The sequence below is a fragment of the Tiliqua scincoides genome, chromosome 5 (genome assembly GCF_035046505.1).
Source record: "Tiliqua scincoides isolate rTilSci1 chromosome 5, rTilSci1.hap2, whole genome shotgun sequence".
NCBI lineage: Eukaryota > Metazoa > Chordata > Lepidosauria > Squamata > Scincidae > Tiliqua > Tiliqua scincoides.
In genome coordinates, this window is record NC_089825.1 from 101179283 (window position 1) to 101205740 (window position 26458).

Consider the following 26458-nt stretch of genomic DNA (forward strand, 5'->3'; position numbering starts at 1 on the left):
TGAGCAGCTTTAGGGCCCAATCCTGTTCCCAGCCACAGCACTGCAGTACAGCAGCCTTGAAATGGCTGCCAGTGTATCCTGTGGAAACTAGCTAGAGGTCTCCTTGGCATAAGGGAACACAAAGGGTCTGCTCAGAGCTGTGTCAGCTGTTTAGCTTATGCAGAATCAAGGAGACCCATGTCGAGCTCGGGGGGCCTGGAGGGTTGAATAGGATTCAGCCACCATCCCCACCTCCCTCCTGGGCCTGAACCACCCCCAGGCTGCCCTGTTTTGTCTGCTCCACACCTTCCTTCCCGGCCCCAAAACGCATTCCTATCACTCACTCCTGCTCTGCCGGTGCAGAGGCCCAGTGCCGACTGGTACTATCCTCTGCAGGTGCCTCTCCCCTCCCAGCTGCTGCACCATGCCTTACAGCACATTTGCAACAGCCATTGCCAGGACAGCATGTGGGCCTCTGGTGCTGTCCCAGCTCAGAGCTGTCAATTGCATTTCCATGCTTGGCTCTCCCCTCTTTCCCCCAAATGTCTATCTACTGATGCATGAAAAGGTTCCAGGCAGTTAAAGACAGAATATAAGGGGGGAATAAGTCAAAAGAGGCAGCTATCCATGAAAAGGGGCTTCATATGACCTTTCTTTGGTATGAAATGGTTTGGTGGAACCTCATCTCATTTAAAGTGACGGAGTTCCAACATGGTGCGATTCCGCTAAGGCAGGGGTGCTCACACTTTTTTGGCTTGAGAGCTACTTTGGAACCCAGCAAGGCCCGGTGATCTACCAGAGTTTTTTTTACAATGTTCGCGCCATCATAACATATAACATTTAAGTGTACAATGTATGTTGGTGTACCTTGAGCCCCACTGAGTATAACAGGACTTACTCCTGAGTAGACATGCCTAGGATTAGGCTGTGAGGCTGCAATCCTAGCCACACTTACCTGGGAGTAAGACCCATTGAGTACAATGGGCCTTACTCCCGGCGTTTCCTCCCAGAGGCACCTAAAGGGGGGGTCGGCACTCCGCGATCTACTCATTTTGCCTCGCGATCTACCGGTAGATCGCGATCCGCCTATTGAGCACCCCTGCGCTAAGGGTACAGTTATTTTGCCATGACTGAATACACCTACTTGGGAGATGTTTTCGTGTTGTGGGTTTCCCAACAATGCAGAAATGATTTATAGAGGAAAAAATTAAGGGAGAAACCCCTGACAGAAAAGAGGGAAACAGGGTGGCGGGTGTTTATTATGCTTGCTGTCCCAGATTGAAACAATGTTCATGTCAGGATCATGTTTTGCCTGTTGAAACCACATTCCAGATTATAGCCCATTTATCCATTTGTTGTAGGCCATTTATAGCCTGTAGAGAACTGAATAAAAGTCCTAATCAAACCTGCCATGGTTGGGTATGTGTGAATGTCATGGTACCAGGAAAAGTGGCATTTTTACATTTCTACATAGACATCCCTCTACTTAGAAACATTAATTCAAATCCTACCAGTGAGCAGTTTTCTGGTTATGATTTTACTCAGAGATGATTTTACATCTTGATTCCTCAGAGTATAGATTAAGGGGTTTAAAACTGGGGTGATGATAACGTATGCAAGAGTGATGATCATCTCTCTTTCAGAAGAGTTACCCGTGGAGGGAAGCATGTAATTTAAGATTGGAGGAACTAGGTAGAGGGTCACAACAGTCAGGTGCGAAACACAGGTGGAAAAAGCTTTCCAACGGCTCTGCCATGTCTGGAATTTGAAGAAGAGGAAGGAGATGATATAGAAGTAAGAGAGGAGGGTGACAAAGAAGGAAGCCACAGCAATTAAACCAACAACCACATTAAGGAGGGTGAGGTTGAGGGCAGTGCTACTGCAGGCTAGTTCGAGCAGGGGTTTGATGTCACAAACAAAGTGCTGGACAACGTTGCGGCCACAGAACCACAGTCGTGAGGTCATTATTGTGTTCATCAAGGCATAACAAAAACTAGCAGTCCAGGTGGCCACAGCTAGCATAAGGCAAACCTCTTTGTTCATGATGACAGAGTATCGCAGGGGGTTGCAGATAGCTACATAGCGGTCATATGCCATGATGCCCAGAAGTATAGCTTCACTGCAGCCTAAGAAGTGGAAAAAGTGCAGCTGAATCAGGCACTCAATGTAGGAAGTGGTCTGGTGTGCCATTAGGAAGCCACTCAAAATTTTGGGCACAGTAACTGTAGAGATGCATATATCCTGACAAGAGAGATTACCTAAGAAGAAATACATGGGGGTATGGAGCTGTGGAGAGGCTAAGACGATAGTCAAAATGGCCCCATTCCCCAGCAAACAGGCCATGTAGAGAAGCAGGAAAAATACAAACAGAAGGCGTTGCTGTGAGTGGTCACTGGTCAAGCCCAGGAGAATGAATTCACGCACCTCTGATTTGTTCTCCATCACTGTGTAAACAAAAATGAATGCTTCATTAGTGGGTTCATAAAGGAATCAAATTGATTAAAAGAAATCTACTTGATCATATTGGTTAGATTTGAATCCCGCCCTTCCTTTAAAAAGCCCATGACAACAGCCATGTTTCTCTCTCCTTGATTAGATCCTCACAAAAAACCCAACTGTTGAGGTAGGTTAGGTTGAGAGTGGGTAAATGTACGGAGGTCACTCAGGGTACTTTCAATGCTGCTTCTTTTAGTACCCTCCCCCTTCAGTAGGGGTTGCAGTATAATTGTTATCACATTTTCCACCACAATGTTTATGTGAATTTATAATGATACGTACCATCTACAGATGTGGGCTGTGCAATCAAGGAGGGTCAAGTTGGTGTGCTTGACCCTCCTCTTTTTATGTTTCGCAGTGCACACCACATCTCAGTCAAGTAGTGTGGTCAGCTTGCGCCTGGGGCAGGATGACAAGATGACACCATCACCTCCGCATCATCATGTCACCCTCCCTTCCAGAATGACTCCAATTTGGAGCCAAATGGACACAGGTGTGGGCAGGAGGGTCCACTTGCACTGTACCACTATTCTAGAAGAAGCTGGATCTCCCCTGTTAATATAAATGAAGAGGAGATGTTTGTATTTCTGACCCACCAAGCAAAAATTTACTGCAATGGTAGAGGAAGTAAACAGACAATGATGGAAATGGAAATGGAGGAGATTGCATTATCTATGCTGGGGAAAGCCTTCCCATAAAGAAATCAGTTCATCTCCCTGTCCCCAATGCTCATGTTTTCCCCAACCTCTCCCTCTCTCCAAAAATAGTTTGCACTCATGCTGAAAAGCATACTCTGGTGTTCCACACAAGTGATGGAACTGTTTTAGAACATTCATCTATCATAACGATATGATATTCCATTTCATTAGAATGGAAAAAACTGAGAGTGATTTTTGCCAGGGAATTTATGTAGGCTAGGAGTCAAATGTGAGATTAATTGGATGTGAAAATAGAAAATTAGAAAACAAAAACAGAAATTATTCATTAGATTTCTTGGGAGAAGTATTAAAACAATACAAATGAAAAAAAAACAAAAAAACAAAAAACTTAAGGCTCCATCTCTTGGTTAGCCTTGCTCCTATGCTTTTAACAAGAGTTTGAAAGTGAGAGCCTTTGGTTTTGGATGCAAAAGTTATACCACTGCACCACAACCCCATCTCTAAAGGCTGGCTTTAGAGCCCATGCAAAGGCAGGTAACAGATATGCTGACAGAGCATCTACAGAAATATTAGTGGAATATGCAAATAACTATAAATAAAAAATAATTTCCTCCACAATTCATACCTGGATAGCTATATTCATCTTATAGTCAAGAGATGAAAACATAACGTGCAAGTCTTAGGGCGACAGTGAGGAAGTATTAGTAGCTTTCTGCTGTTCATGCCAAAGAGCTGTAGCTTCTGTGTATTGTTTGAGAACACTCATTGATTACATCTACCTATTATAAGACATTCCACATCTCCACTAGGGGGATTGGGGGGGTTGGGGAATTCTTGAAAGGAATGGGTTGCGTCATTCATGCCAAGGAGTCAAACAGAGTTCCTTTGATTCTGAAAATATACCTGATTGATTACATTTGCAAGGCGATGGTAATTTACAAACTGAGAAAGAAAGAAAGAAAGAAAGAAAGAAAGAAAGAAAGAAAGAAAGAGTTCTCTTCAAATTTATCTTACAGTGGTTCTCCAACTTTTTAGCACTGGGACTGGGATTTTTGAACAGCCTCAGGGCTTGAGTCAATTAGTTATCCAATCTTTCCATCACCCTTTGGGGACCCACCAAATATCAGGTTGTGACCCACCAGTGGGTCCTGACCCTCGGTTTGCGAACCACTGATCTAAGGTCACCATTTTTCTGTTGGTCTTGTTTCTGTGCTTCTAATAACACATGGAAATTTTGTTGGTGAGCCTTTTTCCTGGCATAGAGGTAAACAGTAAAGAAAACTTCATGTACTTAAGTTCTCTATGACTGTCTGTGTTAAGGAACTTGGAGTGTGGCTGGGGAAAAAATGTGGCAACTCCAGATACAGTTCACATTAAACAGTGCAGGAGTGTGGTAATAGAACTTTTGCAAAATGGTCATGATTACAACTTCAGTGCATTTAAAAATGATGCTGAAGGAGGCAGGGAGGGAGCAAGGATTTCCCCAATAAGACTCCATTCAAAAGAGGACATCTCAAGACAAGGCCAGCCCAGGACTTCTTGACCCTTGAGGCAGAATGCCAAATAATGCCCCGCTCTTCCTTTTCGAATCCAGATAAGCGAGAGTGGTGGACAGTGCTCATCTCTGGTCAGCCAGCTTGCCTTCACTGCTTCTCCTTCAAGGCAAGTCGGCAGACCAGAGATGAGCACTCTCCACCAATTTGCCGCCTCAGGTGGGCTCATGGATGGGCCAGCCTCGTCTCAAGGACTGAAAGCTTGCTATTAGTATATAAAAATTAAGCTTTCCGAGTCTGATTAATACAACTACAGGATTCGTTATAGTACAACTACAGCTGTATTTGTAATACAATAACAATACAAGATTAATGTTAGAGTTGACCTATGTGAGAACCAGTTTCTTTCTGATCAATGGTATTTAGGGGACATTAATCTCATTAAGGTTCCCTGCCTTGATGCCTCGGTTCTCTGCCTTGGTTCCCGTTTCAATTGAGGATCATTTTGGTACATCTTTGGAAGTGATGGAAATGACTTACAGCTTGCTTGAGAAAATTTTGTTTTTGGAACATTGACTATCTTGCACATTCATGATCTGTGTTGGTTTTTGTCCACAACTACTTGCTTCCCAAAGATGAAACTTATTGATCAATCGATTGGTATAAGACATAGACATCTTTTTTCTTTTTCTTTTTTTTGTTTGATGAGAAACTTTTGCCTAAAATGTCCAGAAAGAAATAAAGAATAACCAGTTGGGGGTCCAGGTGGGATGGTGATAAGTTTATCATTGAGAGTTCTGTGATGTGAAAGCACCCAGGGTGTTTTCTCCCCTCTCCATTAGCCATTTCTGCACCTATCTGTGTGAACTGGCAGGGTGAAACTGCTTTTATCTTCTTCTCCCCTTCCAGGTAACTCAAAAAACACACTGGAGTTTCAGTGCACCTTTTCCAACAGAGTCCCTAAACCAGTGAATGACTGTGAAAGGGATTTGATGGAGGAGCTCACCAGCAACCACTGCAGAAACCTAGCCAGTGGATGAAGACATATGGCCAGCACACTGATGGATGCTACAGAAGAAAGAGGCAGACTCTGACCCTCCTCTTCCTGCTTATTTTTTTCTGAATCTCTTCAGTTGCACTGCCCTCCTGTGGTTATATTGGTGAACACTCTGGTTTTCTCTTCTTTTTCTAAAGGACTACATTAGGTCACCTTTCCCCAGTATGACCTCTCATTACCAATCAGAAAGGGCACACTCTATCTGCTGTTTGCAAGAACTAGAATTTTAAGCTTACTTGCTGTAATACAACAAGCTTGAAGTATCTGAGACGGGGCTAAGCATACTCCTTCACTTGCAAGGATTTTCCTCTCCAAGATGTGACCCAACCATGCTATTAATAAAGGCAAGGTGACCACCCTTGAGCACATGGGCTCTTCTTGCCTATAGGTGGATTTCTTTCAGCAGTGCTTGCGCTATCACTAAGGGGAAGGAAATAGTGCAGTATAAAGTGCTAATGGAAATCTTCTCTGCTGTGTAGCATAATGGTTACAGCCCAGTCCTATCCGCTCCATCCCTCTGTTGAAACAGTGGCACAAAAATGGCAACCTCTGCATCCTAGGATGGGGGGGATTGTAGAGGCCTCCTCTAGAAAGAGAAGATTTGTTCCCTTACCAGCAGCTAAGCTTCCACATCATGGAGGGGTCCACTTGGACCTGCAACACAATTTTGCTATTGCATGTCCACATTGACCAGCACTGCATGATCAAGTCTGGGGATGGGATTGGTGCCGTTGCCACCAGTCCTGCCCCTCCCGGCACTCGATCCAGACCTACATTCTCCTCATCTCCCTTCTGTTTTGTTTGTTCTGTTTCCATATTCTGGTTCAAGCCCACCCACATTCAGTCTGGGTCACAGAAACAATGGATAGTATGTTGGGAGATGGCCATTTAAAGATTTCTATGGATCTACCATTCTACTCAGAAGCAGCAGCTCATGTCCTTCCAGGGAGCAAATTTCTGCTTAGGATTTTTTAAAATAGCTGGTGTAGAACCAAATAACCCCATGTAGGGATATCAAGCCCTGGAAGGAGGATTAGGATGTGGTGGAGGCCCCCGCTGTCCCCACCCCCTCCTGGACCTGGACCCCCCACCTCCCCTCCTGCCCTCACCCCCAAACACACCCTCTCAACCCCTGGTTCGCCCTCCCCTCACCCACCCACTTGCCTCTGCATGGTCACAATGTGCTTTACAGTATGTTTGCAACCGCATGTGTGCCCATCCCACCAGCGGGAGCTGGTTTAGGACTGGGCTGCCCAGGGCTACCCAGGCAAAATAGTGGTGGGGTCAGGAGTGACATCAACTTGTTGTTCCTGATTGACACTAATGTCTGTGGGGCAGGAGGTCTGGTCTAGAGGGTAGAGCCTCCGTTTGCCTGAAGATAACATCCGCAGGTCGCCAGTTCGAGGCCACTGGCACCGTGCGACCTTGAAGCAGCTGACAAGCTGAGCTGAGTTATTCCATTGCTCTGTGCATGGGAGGATGGAGGCCAGAATGTGAAACCAGATCAGAAGGAAACATCTGAATGTTGTGGTTTCTTGAAAGATAGAACCTTCTTTTAAATTGTAAAAATCCCTACGGGGATTTAATTTGCCTGCCTATGTAAACTGCCTTGAATAAAGTCCGAGGAGAAATCTGAGGACCAAGAAAGGCGGTATAGAAATACCTGTATTATTATTATTATTATTATTATTATTATTATTATTATTATTATTATTATTATTATTATTATTATTATTAAACAGTATCCCAGATAACATATATCTCCATTTATTTTGACATGGTGAACATAATAAGGGTCACAATCTATCTCGCCCATATTTCAGACTGTATCTTAATCATGTGTGAATATGCTGGATCCCTGAGAACTGACACATATATCTTTCTACCTATCAGTTCTGCCAACTAGAAACATAAATTCAGGTCCTCCCAGAGAGCAAATATCTGCTTAGGATTTTTCTCAGAGATGATTTTACCTCTTCATTCCTCAGAGTGTAGATTAAAGGGTTTAAAACTGGGGTGACCACACTGTAAAGCACAGTGATGATCACCTCCCTTTCAGAAGAGTCACCTGCAGAAGCAAGCATGTAGTTTGAGATGACTGGAATATACATAAGAGCTACAACAGTCAGGTGGGAAGCACAGGTGGAGAAGGCCTTCCAACGGCTCTGCCATGTCTGGAATTTGAAGAAGAGGAAAATGATGATATAGAGATAGGAGAGGAGAGTGCAGACAAAGGAACCCATAGCAATACAACCAGTGACCACATTAAGGAGAGTGAGGTTGAGGGCAGTGCTACTGCAGGCCAGTTTGAGCAGGGGTTTGATGTCACAAAAGAAGTGCAGGACGTGATTGGGGCCACAGAATGAAAGCTGGGAGGTCACCACTGTTTGCATCAGGCCATAAAGGAAACCAGCAGCCCAGGTGGCTGCAGCTAGCAAGAGGCAAGCCCATTTGCTCATGATGACAGAATAACGCAGGGGGTTGCAGATGGCTACATAGCGGTCGTAGGCCATGACGCCCAGAAGCATGCCTTCGCTCCCACCCAGGAAGTGAAAAAAATGCAGCTGGGTCAGACACCCAAGAAAGGAAATTGCCTGCTGGCCCATTAAGAAACCACTCAGCATTTTGGGGACCGTCACTGTAGAGTAGCATATGTCCAGGCAAGAAAGGTTGCCTAAGAAAAAGTACATGGGGGTCTGGAGCCGTGGCTCAGCTAAGGCTACAGTCAAAATGGCCCCATTTCCCAGGAGGCAGGCCATGTAGAGCAGCAGGAAGGGTGTGAAAAGAATGCGTTGCTCTCTACGGTCATCAGTCAGACCCAAAAGAATGAATTCATGCACCTCCGTCAGGTTCTCCATCCCTGTCCATCTAGAAAACACAAAAGAAGACCTTTGTCAGTGGTTCCATCATGGCACGGCCAGTTTTGAAAGAGCAGCAAATTGTGCTGAGAACTGTAAAACTTACACCTCAGTCCTAAACCTCCTGGTGCCCACAGCTCCAGCAGTGCCAAAATGACAACCGTCAGATCCAGTGGGTGCCAGGCTAGCACCAGGAGACTCCTTGGGGTAAAGGAGCGTTTGTTCTCTTACCCCGGGTAATGCAGCTATGCTGCCAATGGGTCACCTCAGATCTGCACCCGCTTTTGAGCAGGCACAGGCACAAGGAGTCTCATGTCGGGCTGCCTAGGCCGAAAGGTTAGGATTTGGTGGCGGAGTGTGCTGCCATCTCCGCCCTCCCTCCCGGGCCCAGTCCTCCCCTCCCTCCACACTCCTGCAATGCCATTCGGCCCACTCCCTGCCTCCCCCCAAAAAATATTCAGCACCAGCTGCTGCTTCAAGAGTGGCAACCGACTATCCTCCTGGTGCTGAGACTCAGCACTGGTCCAGCACCAGCAGCCCCTCCTCTCTAGGTGCCCCGAATGTCCTTTATGGCACATTTGCTACACTCAGTGCTGAGCAACAGCACCTGTACTCCGAGCCCTTAGGACTGGGCTCTTAGGCTGCAATCCTAAGCACATTTCTTAGGGAGTGGGCCCTATTGAGCTCAGTGGAATTTACTTCTGAGTAATCCTATTTAGGTTTGTGCTGTAATTCATATGTGACTAATGAATATGAACTAATTCATATTGGTTATGTATAGCAAACTTTATTGTGGAATTTTGTGAGCTGCCTTGGGCATTTGCTTTGGCAAGGGAAAGACAGGATATAATCAATCAATCAATCAGTCAATCAATTTGTTTTCCCTTTCTACTTTGCTTGGACAACAAGAGACCTGTTTTATTTTGGGCAACCCAAAAACCAAGAAACAAAGACCATTATCTCTCTGCAGTTTGCATTCAGATGCATGTGGTCTCTTATGTTGGACATATAGCCTCCATAACTGGCAGACCTGTCCTCCATGGTCAGGGGAAACGGGTATCAAAATAAACATTTTGATAATAGATGCTGTCTATCATGGCCTCTATTCATTAGCCTTGTTTCTTCTTAAACACACACCAACCAAACCACCGAGTCTCTATGCATGAATAAATTAAAAAAGATCAGAGCTCATAATACACAGAGGAAGCATTTATTTTGACATGTCATGTACTTGGGTATTGACACAGTGTACATAAAATGAGATCTAATGGCTCATCCTGGACAACAGTCCTTTAAATCCATCAATAAATATAACCCTCTCCAATTATAATGTTATTTTCCAAACCCAACTGGACTGGCCATTCTCAGAACCTCTGATTTCTAATTATTATTATTTTATTTAAACTGGTTATCCACAAAACAAGTATAACAAACACAGAAAATGAAGAAAGACGCAACCCCTCCAGGTTCTACACAGAACCTGAAAAAGGACATTTTGCAGCTTTTCCCATACCAACACTTGTTTCTGTGCACGGACAGCCCTGTGTGTTTTAGCTTAGAATTTCATCTTCTTGGCAAAGCTGTTAGGTAGAATACAACAGAGCATCTATACACATATGATTCCAAGCCAGTTCAGTGGTCCATATATGGCAATATGGCTTTTTCAACATTGACAGGCAGTGACTCCTTAGAGTTTCAAGCAGAGCTCGCCCATTCTTACTGAGATATGCCAGGAACAGAACTTGGAACAGAACTTGGAACGGACTTACTCCCTGCTGTTCCTGGGGCAAAGGTCTGCAATGCTGCCCCCCGCACAATGCCGCCCCCCCATACCTAGCCAGCACGATGAAAGCTCACATGACTACAGGACCGACTGGGGAAGTGTTCTGATGCTTCCCCTCAGTCTTAAACAGTACTTCCAGAAAACCAGAAGTACTGTTTTCGATCATATCAGAAGCCTCAGCTTCCCGTGAGGTCCTGGAGTCGCTTGAGTATTTCCCGGTAAGACAGAGAAAGATGCCTGCTGATGATACTAAGCTAGATGGACCGACAGTCTGACTCAGAAAAGAGCAGCTATCTACATTTGTGAATGCAAGTGGCATTCTCTACCACAGGGGTCTCTAAACGTTTTGGCAGAAGGGCCGCATCAAATATCTGCCACGGTGTCGAGGGCCGGAAAAAAAAAAAGAAATATAAAATTTAAATAAATACATTCGAGATGGAACTTAGATGAATGACTGAAATGAATGAATGGGCTCAAATGTCCAGGATTTCTTCAAGCACCAACACAGCCCAAGAAATAAAGCACACACACTTAAATGGACCCCCATTCCCCCACCCCACAAGCACAACTCTGGTTGTGTTTGGTCAACTGGGCCAGAGGCTCTCAGGGGATCAGAGACTGGCCGTGGGCCACATAGAGGCTCTCCGCGGGCCGCATCTGGCCCCTGGGCCGGGGTTTGGAGACCCCTGCTCTACCACCTGAACTACAGACCCTACCCAAAGTGCTGGCTATAGGGGCCATGTGAAAGGCAAATGCCAAATACACAAACATTTCATGGAGTATGGAATTTGTTTCAGTTGCCTCTAATAATATAGCATCACAATTTTAAGAAAAAAAAATCATTTCCTGTATGGGTCATACCTGGATAAGTTTTCTTTTTTTGCAATCAAGGTATTAAACCGATGAAACTAATATTCACAGAGACACAGCAAGGAAACAGCAGCAATTTTCCATCATTCACACAAAAGCAGAAGCAAAGGCTGTTGTTTCTCCATATATTTTGAGAACACTCATCACAGCTACTTACCTTAAATCACATAGTTTCTCAGTGGGGAGGGGGAATCATTGGGGGATATTTATGCCATGGGATATGAACATCAAGGAGTTGTCAAAAAGTATTCCTAGGATTCTGATTAGATCTATAGGGAGACTGTAATTGTCAAACAGCTCAAAATGAAGAAAAAATATTCCTCAGTTTAGGTAAGGTCCAATCTTGTGTGTCTTCCACCGAAAGTCAATCCCAGATTGCTGTAATATGTGGATAACACACACAAAAAATTACCTGGATTACAAATGGGACACAACTTTATTGAATATCCATCATGTGCTGCAATACGTCCTAACTAACACTGTGTCCCCACCCACACCTTTGGTGCAAACTCCTGTCTTGGGGGAGACATTTGGCCTTGCCTCTTCATACTTTTGAATTCTTTTCAGTGACCCCATCCTAGCTCCAAGCTGTAGATTGTTTAATGACAATCAATTTAAGCAGTCAATTTAATTTAAAGGAGCATCAATTTAAAGGCGTCAAGAATACTTAGGGCACAATCCTAACCAACTTTCCAGCAGCAAGGTAAGGAAACAAGCATTCCCTTACCTTGAGGAGGCCTTCAGAACTGCCACCCAATTGTAGGATACAGCACATGCCCTATTGGCACAGCTGTGTCAGTGCAGGAAAGTTGGTCAGGATTTCGGCCTTAGAGTTGCATCACCCTCTATGATCTAATCAGCCTTTGATGGTTGATATTCAATGGAGTCCATCCAACATCTCCAAGCTGAGAAGCCTCTGTAGGTTGGCAATCAAATTGCTCAAAGGTGCTCATCAGATGTTGTTTGACCAATCAAACTGCTCCAAGGTGCTCATCAGTTGTCCTATTGTTAACCCCCATCCCATACCGAACTGGTCAGTTGTGACCAAACTTAATCTACAGCACCACACCCATTCATACAGTCTAGATCAGCGTTTCCGAAACTGTTGGTCATGACCCACCAGTGGCTTATGTCCCAATGTGTGGTGGTCATGACAAAATGGTAAAATTTGCCCCCAAAAGCCTTACCTGGAGTCCCTAGAGGCTGCTTCTGGCCCATGCTGGTCCAGGATTTTGGCTTCTGTGGGCTTCAGAATGCCACCCAGATTTACTTACTTACTTACTTACTTACTGCATTTTTACCCTGCCTTTCTCCCCAAGGGGAATCAAGACGGCCTACAAAAGAGCAGGTACAAAAAAACGTAAATCACAGTTAGAACGAATAATAGCCAATAATCAGATGTGACCAGAAGCTACTTCCAGTTCACAGAGGCTACTTCCAGTTTGCTTCCAGAACTTCCTATTCCATTCAGGAAACCATTTTGAGGACCGCAGAGACCAAGTGAGTAGGTTGTGGGCCAATGTGACCCAGAAACAGCCTCTGGGGACTCCAGCTAAGACTTTTGGGGGCAGATTTAAGCATTGTGTTGTGACCCACTACAAAGCACAAGGTGGGTTACAGCTCTCAAACGTTTGAGAACCACCAATATGAGGTTTAAAAAAAAAAAAAAGCCACACCTCAATCCCCAAACCTGTCAGGTGAGAGTCAAACCCTTCTTGAACCCTGAAAGGCAAACAGCTAGCTATTCTCAGGCTGGTTTCCCAGGCAAGTGGATGAGGCTGCTTCTGCTGTTCAAACTGTAGCTCGGTATGCTTCTCAGATCATGGGGAAATCTATCTGGTATGCTGGGACCCTGTGGGGTGATCCATAGCATACCTCAGTGGTTCAGCAGAGAAAGAAAAGGGATGTGAAGATGAAGGTGCAACAAGTTTTGTTTTTTGTTTTTGTTTTGCAGATAATTTTGCAAATGCAGGGGAATCAAAATTAAAGTAATACTGTATAATGCCTTGTAAGGCCTAATTCTTTTCTTGAGATATGCCAGCATACCGCCATGTATAGGGGCACATATTGACACCAATGCTAGCAGATACCAGTGAAGATGCAAAAGGCACAGGGTGCACATGAATGTGACTAGATAGGCAGGCCGCTGCAGTTGGTGCCCTGTGTCGCATGCCAGCCAAATGCTTGGCCCATGAAGTTCTCCCTCCTTCCACGCAATAGTGATTTGAATAACTTCCAAATCTGGAAGATCCAGGTTCAAATCCCTACTCTGCTATGAGGATTCCTGGTTGCCCTTGGGACAATCATTACTTCTCAGCCTCACCAGCTTCACAGGGTTGTTTTGAGGACAAAAGGGGGGGGAGAACCACATAAACCACCCTGAGCTCCTTAGAGGAAGGGCAGTACAAAAATGTGAAAAAAAAAATTATGGAAACATTCTGCCATGTGCCTGAAAATATTCCATAGCCTCAGATTTTTCATGGTTTTCTTTGTAGCTTCCTGGTGCTCAGATCAGATCATAAGAAGTGCTGGTGAAGCATCTGTCCATCCAAAGAGACTTCAGATGGTTTTCCTTGGTATGGGACATAACTTCATTTAAGACGACGTACTTGCAAAATGCTACAATCCTGTTCGGTCCAATTCTTTTCCAGCCCACTGCTGCAAGGAAGGTGTTCCTATGTTGAAGATTCCAGTAACCCAGAAATAATTTATACGAGAGAAACTTAATTGCAGCAGGGCAAAATAGGGGCAAAAGGGGAGGGAATGGGCAGCCCAATCATATACTCGGCAGCGCCATATCCAACAGCACCACCGGAGCCACCAGATGCCCCCTTGGGGGAAGGGAATTAATTCTACCAAGGAAAGCCCCAGGCCCCGCAATGGGGCTTCTCAAGTTTGTACCAGCTATTTTCTTGGTGTAGACTTGAGAACCTCCATGTTAGGTTTTGCAGGGGAGAAGAGTTTCACTGGTCCCACCCCCTCCCGCCATGGTTCCTCCTCTGTTCTGCCCTCCCCCTGCCCTGGAACGCTTCCAAGGCAGGGGGAACGCCACCCCACCCAAAAGTCCTTACCACCACCTAGAGCTCTTCCCTTGCTCCAGGCTGTGCCCATTTGATGCTGGGCCCAATGCCAACTGGCACTGGGCTGGTGCTGGTGCTCCCTCCTCTCTACGTGTCACAGACATGCCTTATGGCATGCTTGCGACATCCAGCGCTGGTGCTAGAGGCCCATAGGATTGGGTCTTAAGTCGGTTTGCTATCCCCTGTTGAGTCCAATAACTTCCCAGTGTTTCTAAACTGTGATTAATAGCCCATGAACTTTGACTCGAAGTAATGAATAAGGATCACAATCACCATAATCACACTTCATTTCCTCTACTAGCCATGCAAGCCATGGGTAACAGAACCATGGAAACTGGCATTTAAAATTCCTACCTATCCATCTTTTTCCCCTCACAGTATGAATTCATGACATTCCAGCTAGCTGTTTTCTAGTTAGGATTTTTCTCACAGATGATTTTACCTCTTGATTCCTCAGAGTATAGATTAAGGGATTTAAAACTGGGGTGACAACAGTGTATAGCACGGTGATGATCATCTCTCTTTCAGAAGAGTCACCTATGGAGGAAAGCAGGTAGTTTGATGTAACTGGAATTAGGTAAATCGTCACAACGGTCAGGTGAGAAGTGCAAGTGGAGAAGGCTTTCCAACGACTCTGCCATGTCCGGAATTTGAAGAAGAGAAAGGTGATGATATAGAGGTAGGAGAAGAGGATGAAGAAGAAGAAACTCAGGGCAATACAACCAGTGACCACATTAAGGAGGATAAGGTTGAGGTCAGTGCTACTGCAGGCCAGTTTAAGCAGCGGTTTGATGTCACAAATGAAGTGCAGAACTTGGTTGGGGCCACAGAATGATAGCTGGGATGTTGCCACTGTGTGCATTAGGGCATGAAAGAAACCAACAGACCAGGTGGCCACAGCAAGCTTAAGGCAAGCCTCTTTACTCATGATGTTGGAGTAACGCAGGGGGTTGGAGATAGCTACACAACGGTCGTATGCCATGATGCCCAGAAGCATAGCCTCGCCACTGCCCAGGAAATGGAAAAAATGGAGCTGAGTCAGGCAACCAATGAAGGAAATGGCCTGGTGCTTTGTGAGGAAACCGCTCAGCATTTTGGGCATTGTCACTGTAGTATAGCATATGTCCAGACAGGAAAGGTTACCTAGGAAAAAATACATGGGTGTGTGGAGCCTTGGCTCTACTACCACTATAGTTAAAATGGCCCCATTTCCCAGAAAGCAGGCCACATAGAAAAGCAGGAAAACGATGAAGAGAATTTCTTGCTCTTTGCTGTCATTTGTCAGACCCAGAAGAATGAACTCACGCACCTCTGACTGGTTCTTCATCACTGTGCAAATAGAAAACAAAAGTTACAGCCTTCTCAGTAGTTCCACAATGGATTGAAACCCATGAGCACTAGAACAAATGTGAATCCTACCTGTGTGCATTATCCATTTCCATTATTAAAAACATCCATTATTTAAAAAAAAAAATTCCATTATTATAACACATCAGGCAATGGAATTGCTGTGGGAAAGTCTGGTAGAAGCCAGTTTTTCAATGGTCAGCCATCTTCAATGTGGAACAATGAATTCTTACAGTGAAAACAACTATGGCAGTTGCTCCAGGTTATTCACTTTATCATAGCGCAATTTACGTAGCTCCAATTTGGATTACAGCCCCTGTCCATAACTGTTAACTGTTATGGAAAGAAAGAAAGAAAGAAAGAAAGAAAGAAAGAAAGAAAGAAAGAAAGAAAGAAAGAAAGAAAGAAAGAAAGAAAGAAAGAAAGAAAGAAAGAAAGAACTACTACATCCCACAATGATCTCTTCTAAAGTTATTTTGAATCTAGACAGGACGTTATGTAATTAGGAAAGTCCAATTGATGAGAATTGTAGACATAACACTATATTGAAAAAGCTACTGCTAATCAATAGTTTAAATCCTCCTTCCCACTTTCCATATTTTTCCCAGTGTTCTTCATTTTCAAGAGCACTTTCTTTCTATAAACTTCTGAACAATTACAAAATCCCTGATCTCTGGCCATTCTTCAACATGACATTCCCAATACCTGTAATTAGCAAAAGCCACCCAAAATGCACTTTCAGTTCTCTCTCTTTTTTCTTTCAACCTCTGTCTTTATAACTGGCTTTCCCCCTGTTGACTCCTGACACTTTGGGCTTTCCAATATCTTCATTTCCTGCATTTCCTGCACAGTTAGCCTGGAATTAATAAATAGAACAGATTCCCCTCATCCCCCATATATAGTTGTTTGGTGCCCTGTCTCATTCACCTTCCAACACTCCTCAAACAATGTTCCCCATTTGTACCATTTTACCCAAACAAAAAGCACTGGGAGAAAGCTAACCTGATCATGAAAGATGGCCCATTTCAGCAATAGAAACTCATCCCGTGTTGCCTGAAGCTTGACAGGGTGCCTCTAATAATGTATGCCAATGGGACCAGTGGTCCATCTAACTGTATTATCTGCAATGATCAGCAAAGTCTGTCCAAGGTTTCATGCTGAGTATCCCATTCCTATCTTGTGATATCATTGATTGAATCTTGAACTTTCTGTGTGTTAAGAATATGTTCTCCCACTCACCTACAACCCCTCCCTCCACCTCTACAAATGCCATTTTACAATTATGCAAGACTGATGCTTTTACTGGTATGATGGTCAATGTTATCCCTGCGTAATCCCTGGCAGTTCAAGCATCCGCTGAGGCTACGGAGCAGCAGGTTTGTGTTTAAGGCTGGAAAAAAAGACCTATTTAGCATAGTGGGACTTGCTTCCGCGTACACGTGAATAGGATTGTGCTGTTGATGTGAAGGGGGAAAAAAGTAGAAAGAAGTTTCACTTCCTCACCACCATGGGCACACATTACAGTATTTTGCAGTGTTTTGACACCACTTTTCCTATTGTTTGGACTGCCTTTGTTCAGAATTTCTGCCTTCTTTCCATTCATCTTTGAGAAAACAAAGCGGTATGCAAAGGAGCCATGCACCTGCTATACAAAGGATTTCATAAATATTGATTATTATTACTACTGCTACAACAACAATAACTACTACTAGATAATAACAACAACAACAACAATAATAATGACGGTGATGGTGATGATGTCCTCTATAGGTTATAGGTCATACCTGGAAAAGTTTTATTCTTCCATAAGTTAAGGCACTATAGAGATACGTAAAGGAAAATTTGAAGATCCAGTATAAGAAAGTATGAGAAATTTCCCTCTTCTCTACAGCTTTCTTCGTTCCAGTTTCTCTGGAAACTCTCATTGATAACATCCACCCATTAAAAAATGTTTAGCATCTCATTATGAAGGGGGGAAAAATTGTTGTTTTGAGGTTTTTTTTGTTTTGTTTTGTTTTTAGTCTTGGATCTACACAAGCCCACTGGATTTTAAAAACATAAAACAAATGATTAGATCTCTGGAGACATAATTATTAAACTGCTTATTAAAATGGTGGAAATGAAAGCAAACAAAAAAAAGCATCTCCATTTCATGAAGTTTGCCTTTTGCTACATCAATTCTCCTGGCGAAGTAACCATTCATTGCGTCATTACTCATCACTCTGGAGTAACGAAGGGACCTGCCACATCATTTAGCTTATGTCAGGATTATAGAAAGGTTCACCTTTAGCTGCACATATTGTTAGCATCCAGCAGCCTAAAGCAGTGTCTCCCAAATTGTTGGGCATGACCCAATGCTCAAATCTGCACCAAAAATCCTTACTTGGAGTACCCAAAGGCAGCGTCTGGGTTGCACTTGCCCAACACCCATTCCATTGGTCTGCAGGCCTCAGAATGCTTTCCAGAAACAACTGGAAGCCACTTCCAGATTTCAGAAGCTTATTTCTGGTTAACTTCCCATTTGTTCTCTAGACTCAGACAAATTTGTGTGGATGCCTGAAGGTGGGATAGGGCCTGGGGAAGAGGTGAGGATTCAGAGGGTGCTGCTGCTGCTGAACCCACCCCCTTCTTGGGCCCAATCCACCCTCTGCAACGCCTCCCTGTTCCACACAATCCCCACCCCATTCCACACCCTCCCCGCCTCTCTCCCACCTCTGGGTGATCTTGGGAAACGTGTGTCTGGTGTCTGCAGCCACACAGACCAGGACACTCACCACTTGTGATTGTGGCCAGGCTGTGCTCTCTGATGATTCATGTTTGCAACAGTTGAAAAGCGCATTATATAGGGACATAGGGGAAGGGAGTTAAGGCGGCTTGCAATCCCGGGTTGAGTTCAATATCTGTGGTTAGGTTATGATGTTGTAAACTGTGATTATTAGCCCATTTACTTTTAATCAAAAGGATGAAGTAGAAACACAATAACCATACTCATATTTCATTTCCTCTACATGCCATACAAGAATGTGATAGAACACAGGAAACTGGCATTTAAAATTCCTTTTAATCCATCCTCCCCCCCCCCCCCAAGAAGCATGAATTCATGACCTTCCACATGGCCATTTTCTGCTTAGAATTTTTCTCACAGATGATTTTACCTCTTGATTCCTCAGAGTGTAGATTAAGGGATTTAAAACGGGTGACTACAGCATAGAGCACAGTGATAATCATCTCTCTTTCAGAGGAATCACCAGTAGAGGGGAGTGCATAGTTTGTGATGGGAGGAATTAGATAAATAGCCACAACGTGCAGGTGGAGAAGGCTTTCCAATGACTCTGCCATGTCCGGAATTTGAAGAAGAGGAAGGTGATGATATAGAGGTAGGAGAAGATGATGAAAAAGAAGTAACTCAGGGCAAGAGAACCGGTGACCACATTGAGGAGGATCTCGTTGAGGTCAGTGCTACTGCAGGCCAGTTTGAGCAGGGGTTTGATGTCACAAATAAAATGCAGGACTTGGTTGGGGCCACAGAATGATAGCCGGGATGTCACTACTGCGTGCATTAGGGCATGAAAGAAACCAACAGACCAGGTGGCGACAGCTAGCCGAATGCAAGCCCGTTTGCTGATGATGATGGTGTAACGCAGGGGGTTGCAGATGGCGACACAGAGGTCATATGCCATGACAGTTAGAAGCATAGCCTCACTGCTGCCAAAAAAGTGGAAGAAGTGCAGCTGAGTCAGGCACCCAGTGAAGGAAATGGCCTGCTTCTCCATGAGGAAACCGCTCAGCATTTTGGGTATCGTCACTGTAGTATAGCATATGTCCAGACAGGAAAGGTTACCTAGGAAGAAATACATGGGCGTGTGGAGCCTTGGCTCTGCTACCACTACAGTCAAAATGGCCCCATTTCCCAGAAGACAGGCCACATAGAAAAGCAGGAAAACGATGAAGAGAATTTCTTGCTCTTTGCTGGCATTTGTCAGACCCAGAAGAATGAACTCATGTACCTCTGACTGGTTCTTCATCACTCTGCAAATAGAAAACGAAAGTGAAAGCTTTCTCAGTGGTCCCACAATGGAATGAAGAGTGTTGGAAGACATTGTAATTAAAGTTATGCGTCACACCGTGATGTTCCGGTGACCAACCAACTGCATATATGGCAATGGACTGCATATAGGATAGTGGTCCCACCAAACTCACCAGGCTAGCTCCTTCCCTTCTTCCTTGTGCTCAGTCATCAAACCAGTGCTACACAAACTTTCTGTTTGCTCTTATGACAGCTAATTGACTTCTTCTGGCTTTTCTGGCCCTTCAAGGCATTCTGTAATGCTACAGGGCTGCCCCAAAGCATTCTGGGGCATTACCTGGCTGTGATTCTTGGTTATCCAATGATGAATGCACTTAACAATAGGGTTTGCAGAACATATCCCCATTGTTATGCAGCACATACCTGTACTTGAAATTATTGATTAGGATGTGTATCCCGTGCTTCCTTTAGAGGTTAGGGCAGCATACGTAGTTCTCCTTCCTCTATTGCAGCCATTTTCAACCACTGTGCAGTGGCACACTGGTGTGCCATGAATGGTCTGCAAGTGTGCCATGGGAGTTTGGGGGAGGGTGATTTATTAGTAGAGCCATTGGGGGATTGTGAGTCCCCACCAACAACATGGTGTGCCTTGTCAATTGTCCAAAAACTGATGGCATGCCTTGACATTCTTAGTACCTTGTCAGTATGCTGTGAGATGAAAAAGGTTGAAAATCACTGCTCTATTGGATGCTCACAAACTATTCTGGTAGGTATGTTAGGTTGTGGACTCCGCTGTGTACTCCTTGATCAGTTATATCGCTATTTGAAAAACATTGGATTTTTTCCTTAATAAATATGAAAATGTGATGGATCTCTGAATGGAGGATGACACTGTATGACCCTCTACTGTATGTAGAGAGTAAACAAGATGTGACAATCTCAGATTCAGTACCCTGTCTAGAAGCACCTCTGATTAACTTCTTGAGACAGCAGGTTAGTTGACCCTTAGACCTCACCTGACACTGTAATCACTACACAACACTGGTTTTGAGAGAGGGAGAGAGAGAGAGAGAGAGAGAGAGAGAGAGAGAGAGAGAGAGAGAGAGAGAGAGAGGCTCTTATCTCAAGGTTTACAGTATCCTGATGGCCCAGTTACAAGCAGGGAGATCAGAGTTTGTATGGCCTGGCCGGAACACGCGAGCCCCTTCCCCTGCAAGGGGATTGGTGGAAGGCTGTGGCTGAAGGGAGCAGAGGTATTTTAAGGACACAGCCACAGCCCCCCTTCCTTCTTTGCTTGTGGGCACCGAGTGCACACCCACCCACCCACCCATTACGCAGTCTGAGTTGTATTGGTCACCGTTTGGGGCCGGGTAGGAATTTTTTGCTGCTTGTCAAGATTGGATGATGACAGGCAGTTTTTTCGCCTACCCCAGACTGCCATGGGTACAGGTCTGCACCCCTATAAATACAATCAGTCACTTTATGCTGGCAGGTGGTGCGGTAGAGGCATGCTTGGGACTTCAGAGTGCACCTTCAGACAGCATAGGCAAGGCAGAACCCAATAGCAGGGGCTCAGCGGCACGAGGACATTGACTGGGGCCCTGGCCAGGACCATGGGGGTCCTCCTCAGCGGCTCAGCAGCTCGAGGCGGCACAGCCTGCAGTACGGCTGCCTTCCCCTTATGGGACAGACCTGGATGAGCTGCGTCACCCAAGAACAGGGCGCAGCTTGGAGTCGGGTGCACATCCAGCCTGGGGGACAGAGTTGGTACTCGGGCCGCCCATTGGTCCTGCCTCCGCACCACAAAGGGGTTTTCGCTGTCCCTGCAACTGCAGGTCTCAGCCTCCTTTTCTGTATTAAAATGCTAATAAAGTGGCCCTTTCTCCCAAGTGTGTTGTCTCGAGTGTTCATTGGATGGTGCCCAGACAAAGGAAAATGAAGATAGGTTCTACAAGATTTTTTTCCCCCTTCTTACTTCCTAAGTAGGTTTTTCTAATATCTAACTCATACTAGTTTCTTTACAGCATACATGGGGAGCAATCAGACCTCAATGAATGATCATTTTAATGAGAAATGCAGCTAGTATTATATTTCACATGTTGCCCAGCATATTAGGTATGTTGATAATCACATAGAGAGTAAGTGTGCAATCCTAACGTGTGCTGGAGCAGGCAAGCCAGGAGGCTTGCGCTGCATCCAACACAGGTTTGTTGGCTGCAGCGGCTCAGCCATGGGCAAGGGGAAGCTCTTCCCCTTACCTGTGGGTAAGGGCTGAACGCCCCAATGGGTCTTCTTGGACCTGCACCACCTCTGCAGGTTACACAAGTCTGAGGAGAATGGAGCGGCTGGAAGCCGCTCTGTTCACCCCGGGGACAGGGGTTGGGATCCGGCATAACTGCTGGGTCCCAGCCCTGCCCCCAACTCCCAGCATGCCTGCCCATGGGCCCTCCCACCCCCGCCCTCCCCTGCCCAGAAACTCCCCCTCCCAAAGCCCCCCACACCTACCTTTGACACTTGTGTTGGCGCGCTCACTCCGACACAAGCGGCGGTGCGGGAGCCACAGCGGAGGCTTCTGCCTCTGTCCATGTGTCAGTGCATTTGAATGTACCGATGCGGCTCCTGCCAAAGGCGGCGCAAACGTGCTTTACGGCACATTTGCGACGCCTTCGGGGCTCTTATACCAGCATAAGTGCCAGTTAGGAATGCACCCCGAGTCAAACATAATAGGAAGTTCCAGATGGATACTACCTGAAAAAAAAAGCATTTTCAGTGAAAATGGAAACTTTGGATAAATAATATGTTGCAGTGATAGATATGAAGCTTTAGATAGAGTTTCATGCAAAACATTTTGTATTCAGCTGTGAAGAACATACAAAACTGAAATTCATGAGCAGTGGAACAAATGTGCATCCTGCCTGTGTGTATTAGCCCTTTCCATGCTTAAAGCACACATGGCAATAGAATTGATGGAGGAATGTCTTCTAGAAACCAGTTTTTCAACAGCCAGCCATTTTCCATGAGGGATAATGAATTCAGAGAATGAAACTAAATATGGCAGTTGCAATAGATTATTCTTCAACATGACATCCCTAATACTTGTAATTTGCAAAAGCCATGCAAAATGCACTTTCAGTCCTCTCTCTCTCTCTCTCTCTCTCTCTCTCTCTCTCTCTCTCTCTCTCTCTCTTTAACCTCTGTCTTTATAACTGGCTTTCCCCCTGTTGACTCCTGACACTTTGGGCTTTCCAATATCTTCATTTCCTGCATGCCACAGTCAGCCTGAAACAAAGAAAGAGAATAGATTCTCCCTTCCCCCATAAATAGTATTTTTTTTGGTGCCATGTCTCTTCCACCCCCAACACTCTTCAATCAATGTTCCCCATCTGAACAATCTTAGCCAATCAAAAGCATTGGGACAAAGCTGACTTGATCAAATTTCAGGAACAGAAACTCATTCGATGTTGCTTGAACCTTGTCAGTGTGCACCTAATGTATACCAGTGGGACCAGTGATTCACCTAACTGTAAATTGTCTGCAATGATTGCAGAGGTTGCCCAGGGTTTCATGCTGGAGTACAGCCCTACAAGGAGATACCAGGGATTGAATCTTGGACTTTTGTATATGTTAATTATATGCTCTCTCACTCATCTACAACCCCCACCCCACCGCTACAAATGCCATTTTACAATTGTGCAAGACTGATGCTTTTACTGGTTTGATGATCAATGTTATCCCTGCCTAAACCCTGGCAGATCAAGCATCCTCTGAGGATAACTGGTCAGTGTTCAAGTCTGGAAAAACCTATTGAACAGAGTGAGATTTGCCTCTGTGTAAATGTGAACAGGACTGTGCTGTTGATGTGAATATAAAAAAAACGTAGAAAAAAGTGTCTCTTCCTCACAGGCATATGCACACATTATAGTATTTTGCTGGGTTTTCACACCAGTTTTCCTACTGTCTTCAATAATTCTCCCCTTCTTTCCATTCATCTGTGTACCCTTTGTTTTCTCCTACACAGATGGAGCCATGAAGGAGCCATGTGCCTGCCAATAATTGCATGCAAAGCATCTCATAAATGTTGATTATTAGTACTACTGCTACAACAACAAAAACTTACTACTACTACTACTACTACTACTACTACTACTACTACTACTACTACTACTAATAATAATAATAATAAATACACCTCACCTCCCTGCATTACAATCCCTCCCTCACCTCACCTCCCTGCATTACAATCTCTGCACATGAACTGGAGGTTGTCCATGACTTTGTGTACCTTGGCTCAATGATCTCCAACACTCTTTCTCTAGATACAGAGCTAAACAAACGCATCGGTAAAGCAGCTACCACGTTTTCCAGACTCACAAAGAGAGTCTGGTCCAACAAGAAGCTGACGGAACATACCAAGATCCAGGTCTACAAAGCTTGCGTCCTGAGTACACTTCTGTACTGCAGCGAGTCATGGACTCTTCACTCACAACAGGAGAGGAAACTGAACGCTTTCCACATGCGCTGCCTCCGATGCATTCTCGGCATCACCTGGCAGGACAAAGTTCCAAACAACACAGACCTGGAACGTGCTGGAATCCCTAGCATGTATGCACTGCTGAAACAGATGCCTGCGTTGGCTCAGTCATGTCGTGAGACTGGATGATGGCCAGATCCCAAAGGATCTCCTCTATGGAGAACTCATGCAAGGAAAGCACCCTACAGGTAGACCACAGCTGCGATACAAGGACATCTGCAAGAGGGATCTGAAGGCCTTAGGTGTAGCAGCACAAGATGCTGCTTTGGAGAGCACCCAAGGCTTTTGGGGGCCTTGGTGCTTGGTGGGAGACACACAAAACTATATCTTGTGGCCTGATGGGAGAATGCTAAAAGCAGAAGCACTCTGAGGGTTTGAAAGTTAGAACTTGAGGCAGCAAAGAGTTAGAGCAATGAAGACAACAGACATGTATAGAAGCAAGATGCAGAAGGAAGGCCTGATGCAGAAGGAAAAGCTTTTGGGATTCAGCCTTCTCTGCCTTTTATTCCCTCTCAAACAATACACCACAGGCTGGGGTTTTCCATTCTCTGATCTTGTTTACAATACTAAACCATGAATCAGAAGTCTGCGTAATAGGGAAATTTCTAAGAGGATGCTGGGATTCACACTGGCTATAACCAGCCAGCTCTCTAGCTTAACCGCAATACATTCCTAGATATGATTTCTCCATAACATTTTCAAGGCTAGCTCTTTCTATAACTTTCTACTACTTTCCAGAGCACTGGCTTTTCAACACTCAACATATCAACAAGGCGTGTGTGCAGTCGCAGGTGTGCCTGCCAGATTGCCAAATATGCAAAGACATCTCAAAGCTCAGTGCCTGTGCACATAAACACTACATCAGGAGTGGAACCTCAACAAGTGGGAAACCCTGGCCTCTGAGCGGCCCGCTTGGAGGCAGGCTGTGCAGCATGGCCTTTCCCAGTTTGAAGAGACACTTGGCCAACTGTCTGAGGCAAAGAGGCAAAGAAGGAAGGCCCATAGCCAGGGAGACAGACCAGGGACAGACTGCACTTGCTCCCAGTGTGGAAGGGATTGTCACTCCCGAATCAGCCTTTTCAGCCACACTAGACACTCTTCCAGAACCACCTTTCAGAGCGTGATACCTTAGTCTTTCAAGACTGAAGGTTGCCAACAACAGTAAATACAAATGTTTCCCTCTATAGGTTATACCTGGAAAAGCTTTATTCTTCCATCAGTTAAGGAATTATAGAGATATGTAAAGGAAAATTCATGGATCCAGTGTGAAATATGAAATTTTCCTCTTCTCCTGTAAATGTGAGAGCTCTGCACTTTGAGCTTCTCTCTGGCTTCTTCCCAGTTTCCAGTTTCTTTGTTCCAGTTTCTCTGGAAACACTCATTGATAATATCCACCTATTATAAAACATTCAGCATCTCATGAGAAAAAAATTCTTTTGAGGCTTTTTTTTTGGGGGGGGGGTAGCCGAGGGATCTACACAAACCCCTTGGATTTTGAAAATTTGAAACAAATAATGAGATCTCTGGAGATGTGGTTATTAGTAAAGTGGTGGAAATAAAAACAACAAAAAAATGCTCCTCTATTTCATGAATCTTGCAACTTATGGGCAGCCCGATCCTGAGCTGCCCGGGGTGTGCATCTGCAGCAGTACGGAAAAAAGCTACCGCCGCATCCTGCACACCCAAGGCAGCCACCAGCAGCACCTTGGGAGAAGGGAACTTTAGTCCCCTTTCCCCGAGTAAGTGCAGTAGCCCTGCAATGGGGCTACTCGATTCACTGCCAATCCAAAGATCAGCGGTGAATCAAGAGCCTCCATGTAAGGTGGCGAGCCCTTCACTGAGGCTATGGATCCAGTGCTATTAATAAGATCAGGACAAAAAAAGTACACGCAATTGTCCACTATCTTTGCCTCTGCTAATTCCAATTCTATCTCTATGAGGTCACTCTGACCTTGCTTTCCATTATAATGACCTCATGTTAGCTAATCTCAAGGTGGTGCTTTGTGGGGTGGAGAGCCTCTCTACTCCCAGGGCTTGTGGCATCATTATTCCATGATCCCTTAAGGTCTGGGGGGGGGAGCACTTCTCAGTGATCATGAGTCTCTTCTCTGCTGCCATGGTATATGATAGGCAGTAGCAGGGAGACAGGAGGGGCAGTGGTGAAGCAAAGGCACACAGTGTGTGTGGGTGTAGCTGCATAGGCAGGCTGCTGCAGTTGGCAGTTTGTGTCATATGCCAGCCAAATGATTGGCCCATGAAGTACACCCTCTGATAGGCC

At 45.0% G+C, this 26458-nt stretch overlaps 4 protein-coding genes across 4 annotated transcripts; all 4 read right to left on the reverse strand.

Moving 5' to 3' along the window:
• Positions 1-1479: 1479 nt before the first annotated feature.
• On the reverse strand, positions 1480-2421 carry LOC136652657 (olfactory receptor 12D1-like). Its single transcript, XM_066629583.1, has one exon. It carries the CDS (start codon positions 2419-2421, stop codon positions 1480-1482), a length of 942 nt encoding a protein of 313 aa, XP_066485680.1.
• Positions 2422-7600: 5179 nt separating this feature from the next.
• On the reverse strand, positions 7601-8542 carry LOC136652658 (olfactory receptor 12D1-like). Its single transcript, XM_066629585.1, has one exon. The coding sequence runs from the start codon at positions 8540-8542 to the stop codon at positions 7601-7603; it is 942 nt and encodes a 313-aa protein (XP_066485682.1).
• A 3939-nt stretch (positions 8543-12481) lies between these two features.
• Positions 12482-15602, reverse strand: LOC136652659 (olfactory receptor 12D1-like). Its single transcript, XM_066629586.1, has 3 exons — positions 15014-15602; positions 14718-14902; positions 12482-12529 (listed from the first exon to the last, which is right to left on the reverse strand). The coding sequence occupies exons 1-3, from the start codon at positions 15600-15602 to the stop codon at positions 12482-12484; spliced, it is 822 nt and encodes a 273-aa protein (XP_066485683.1).
• A 3304-nt stretch (positions 15603-18906) lies between these two features.
• On the reverse strand, positions 18907-19647 carry LOC136652660 (olfactory receptor 12D1-like). Its single transcript, XM_066629587.1, has one exon. It carries the CDS (start codon positions 19645-19647, stop codon positions 18907-18909), a length of 741 nt encoding a protein of 246 aa, XP_066485684.1.
• Positions 19648-26458: the final 6811 nt, after the last annotated feature.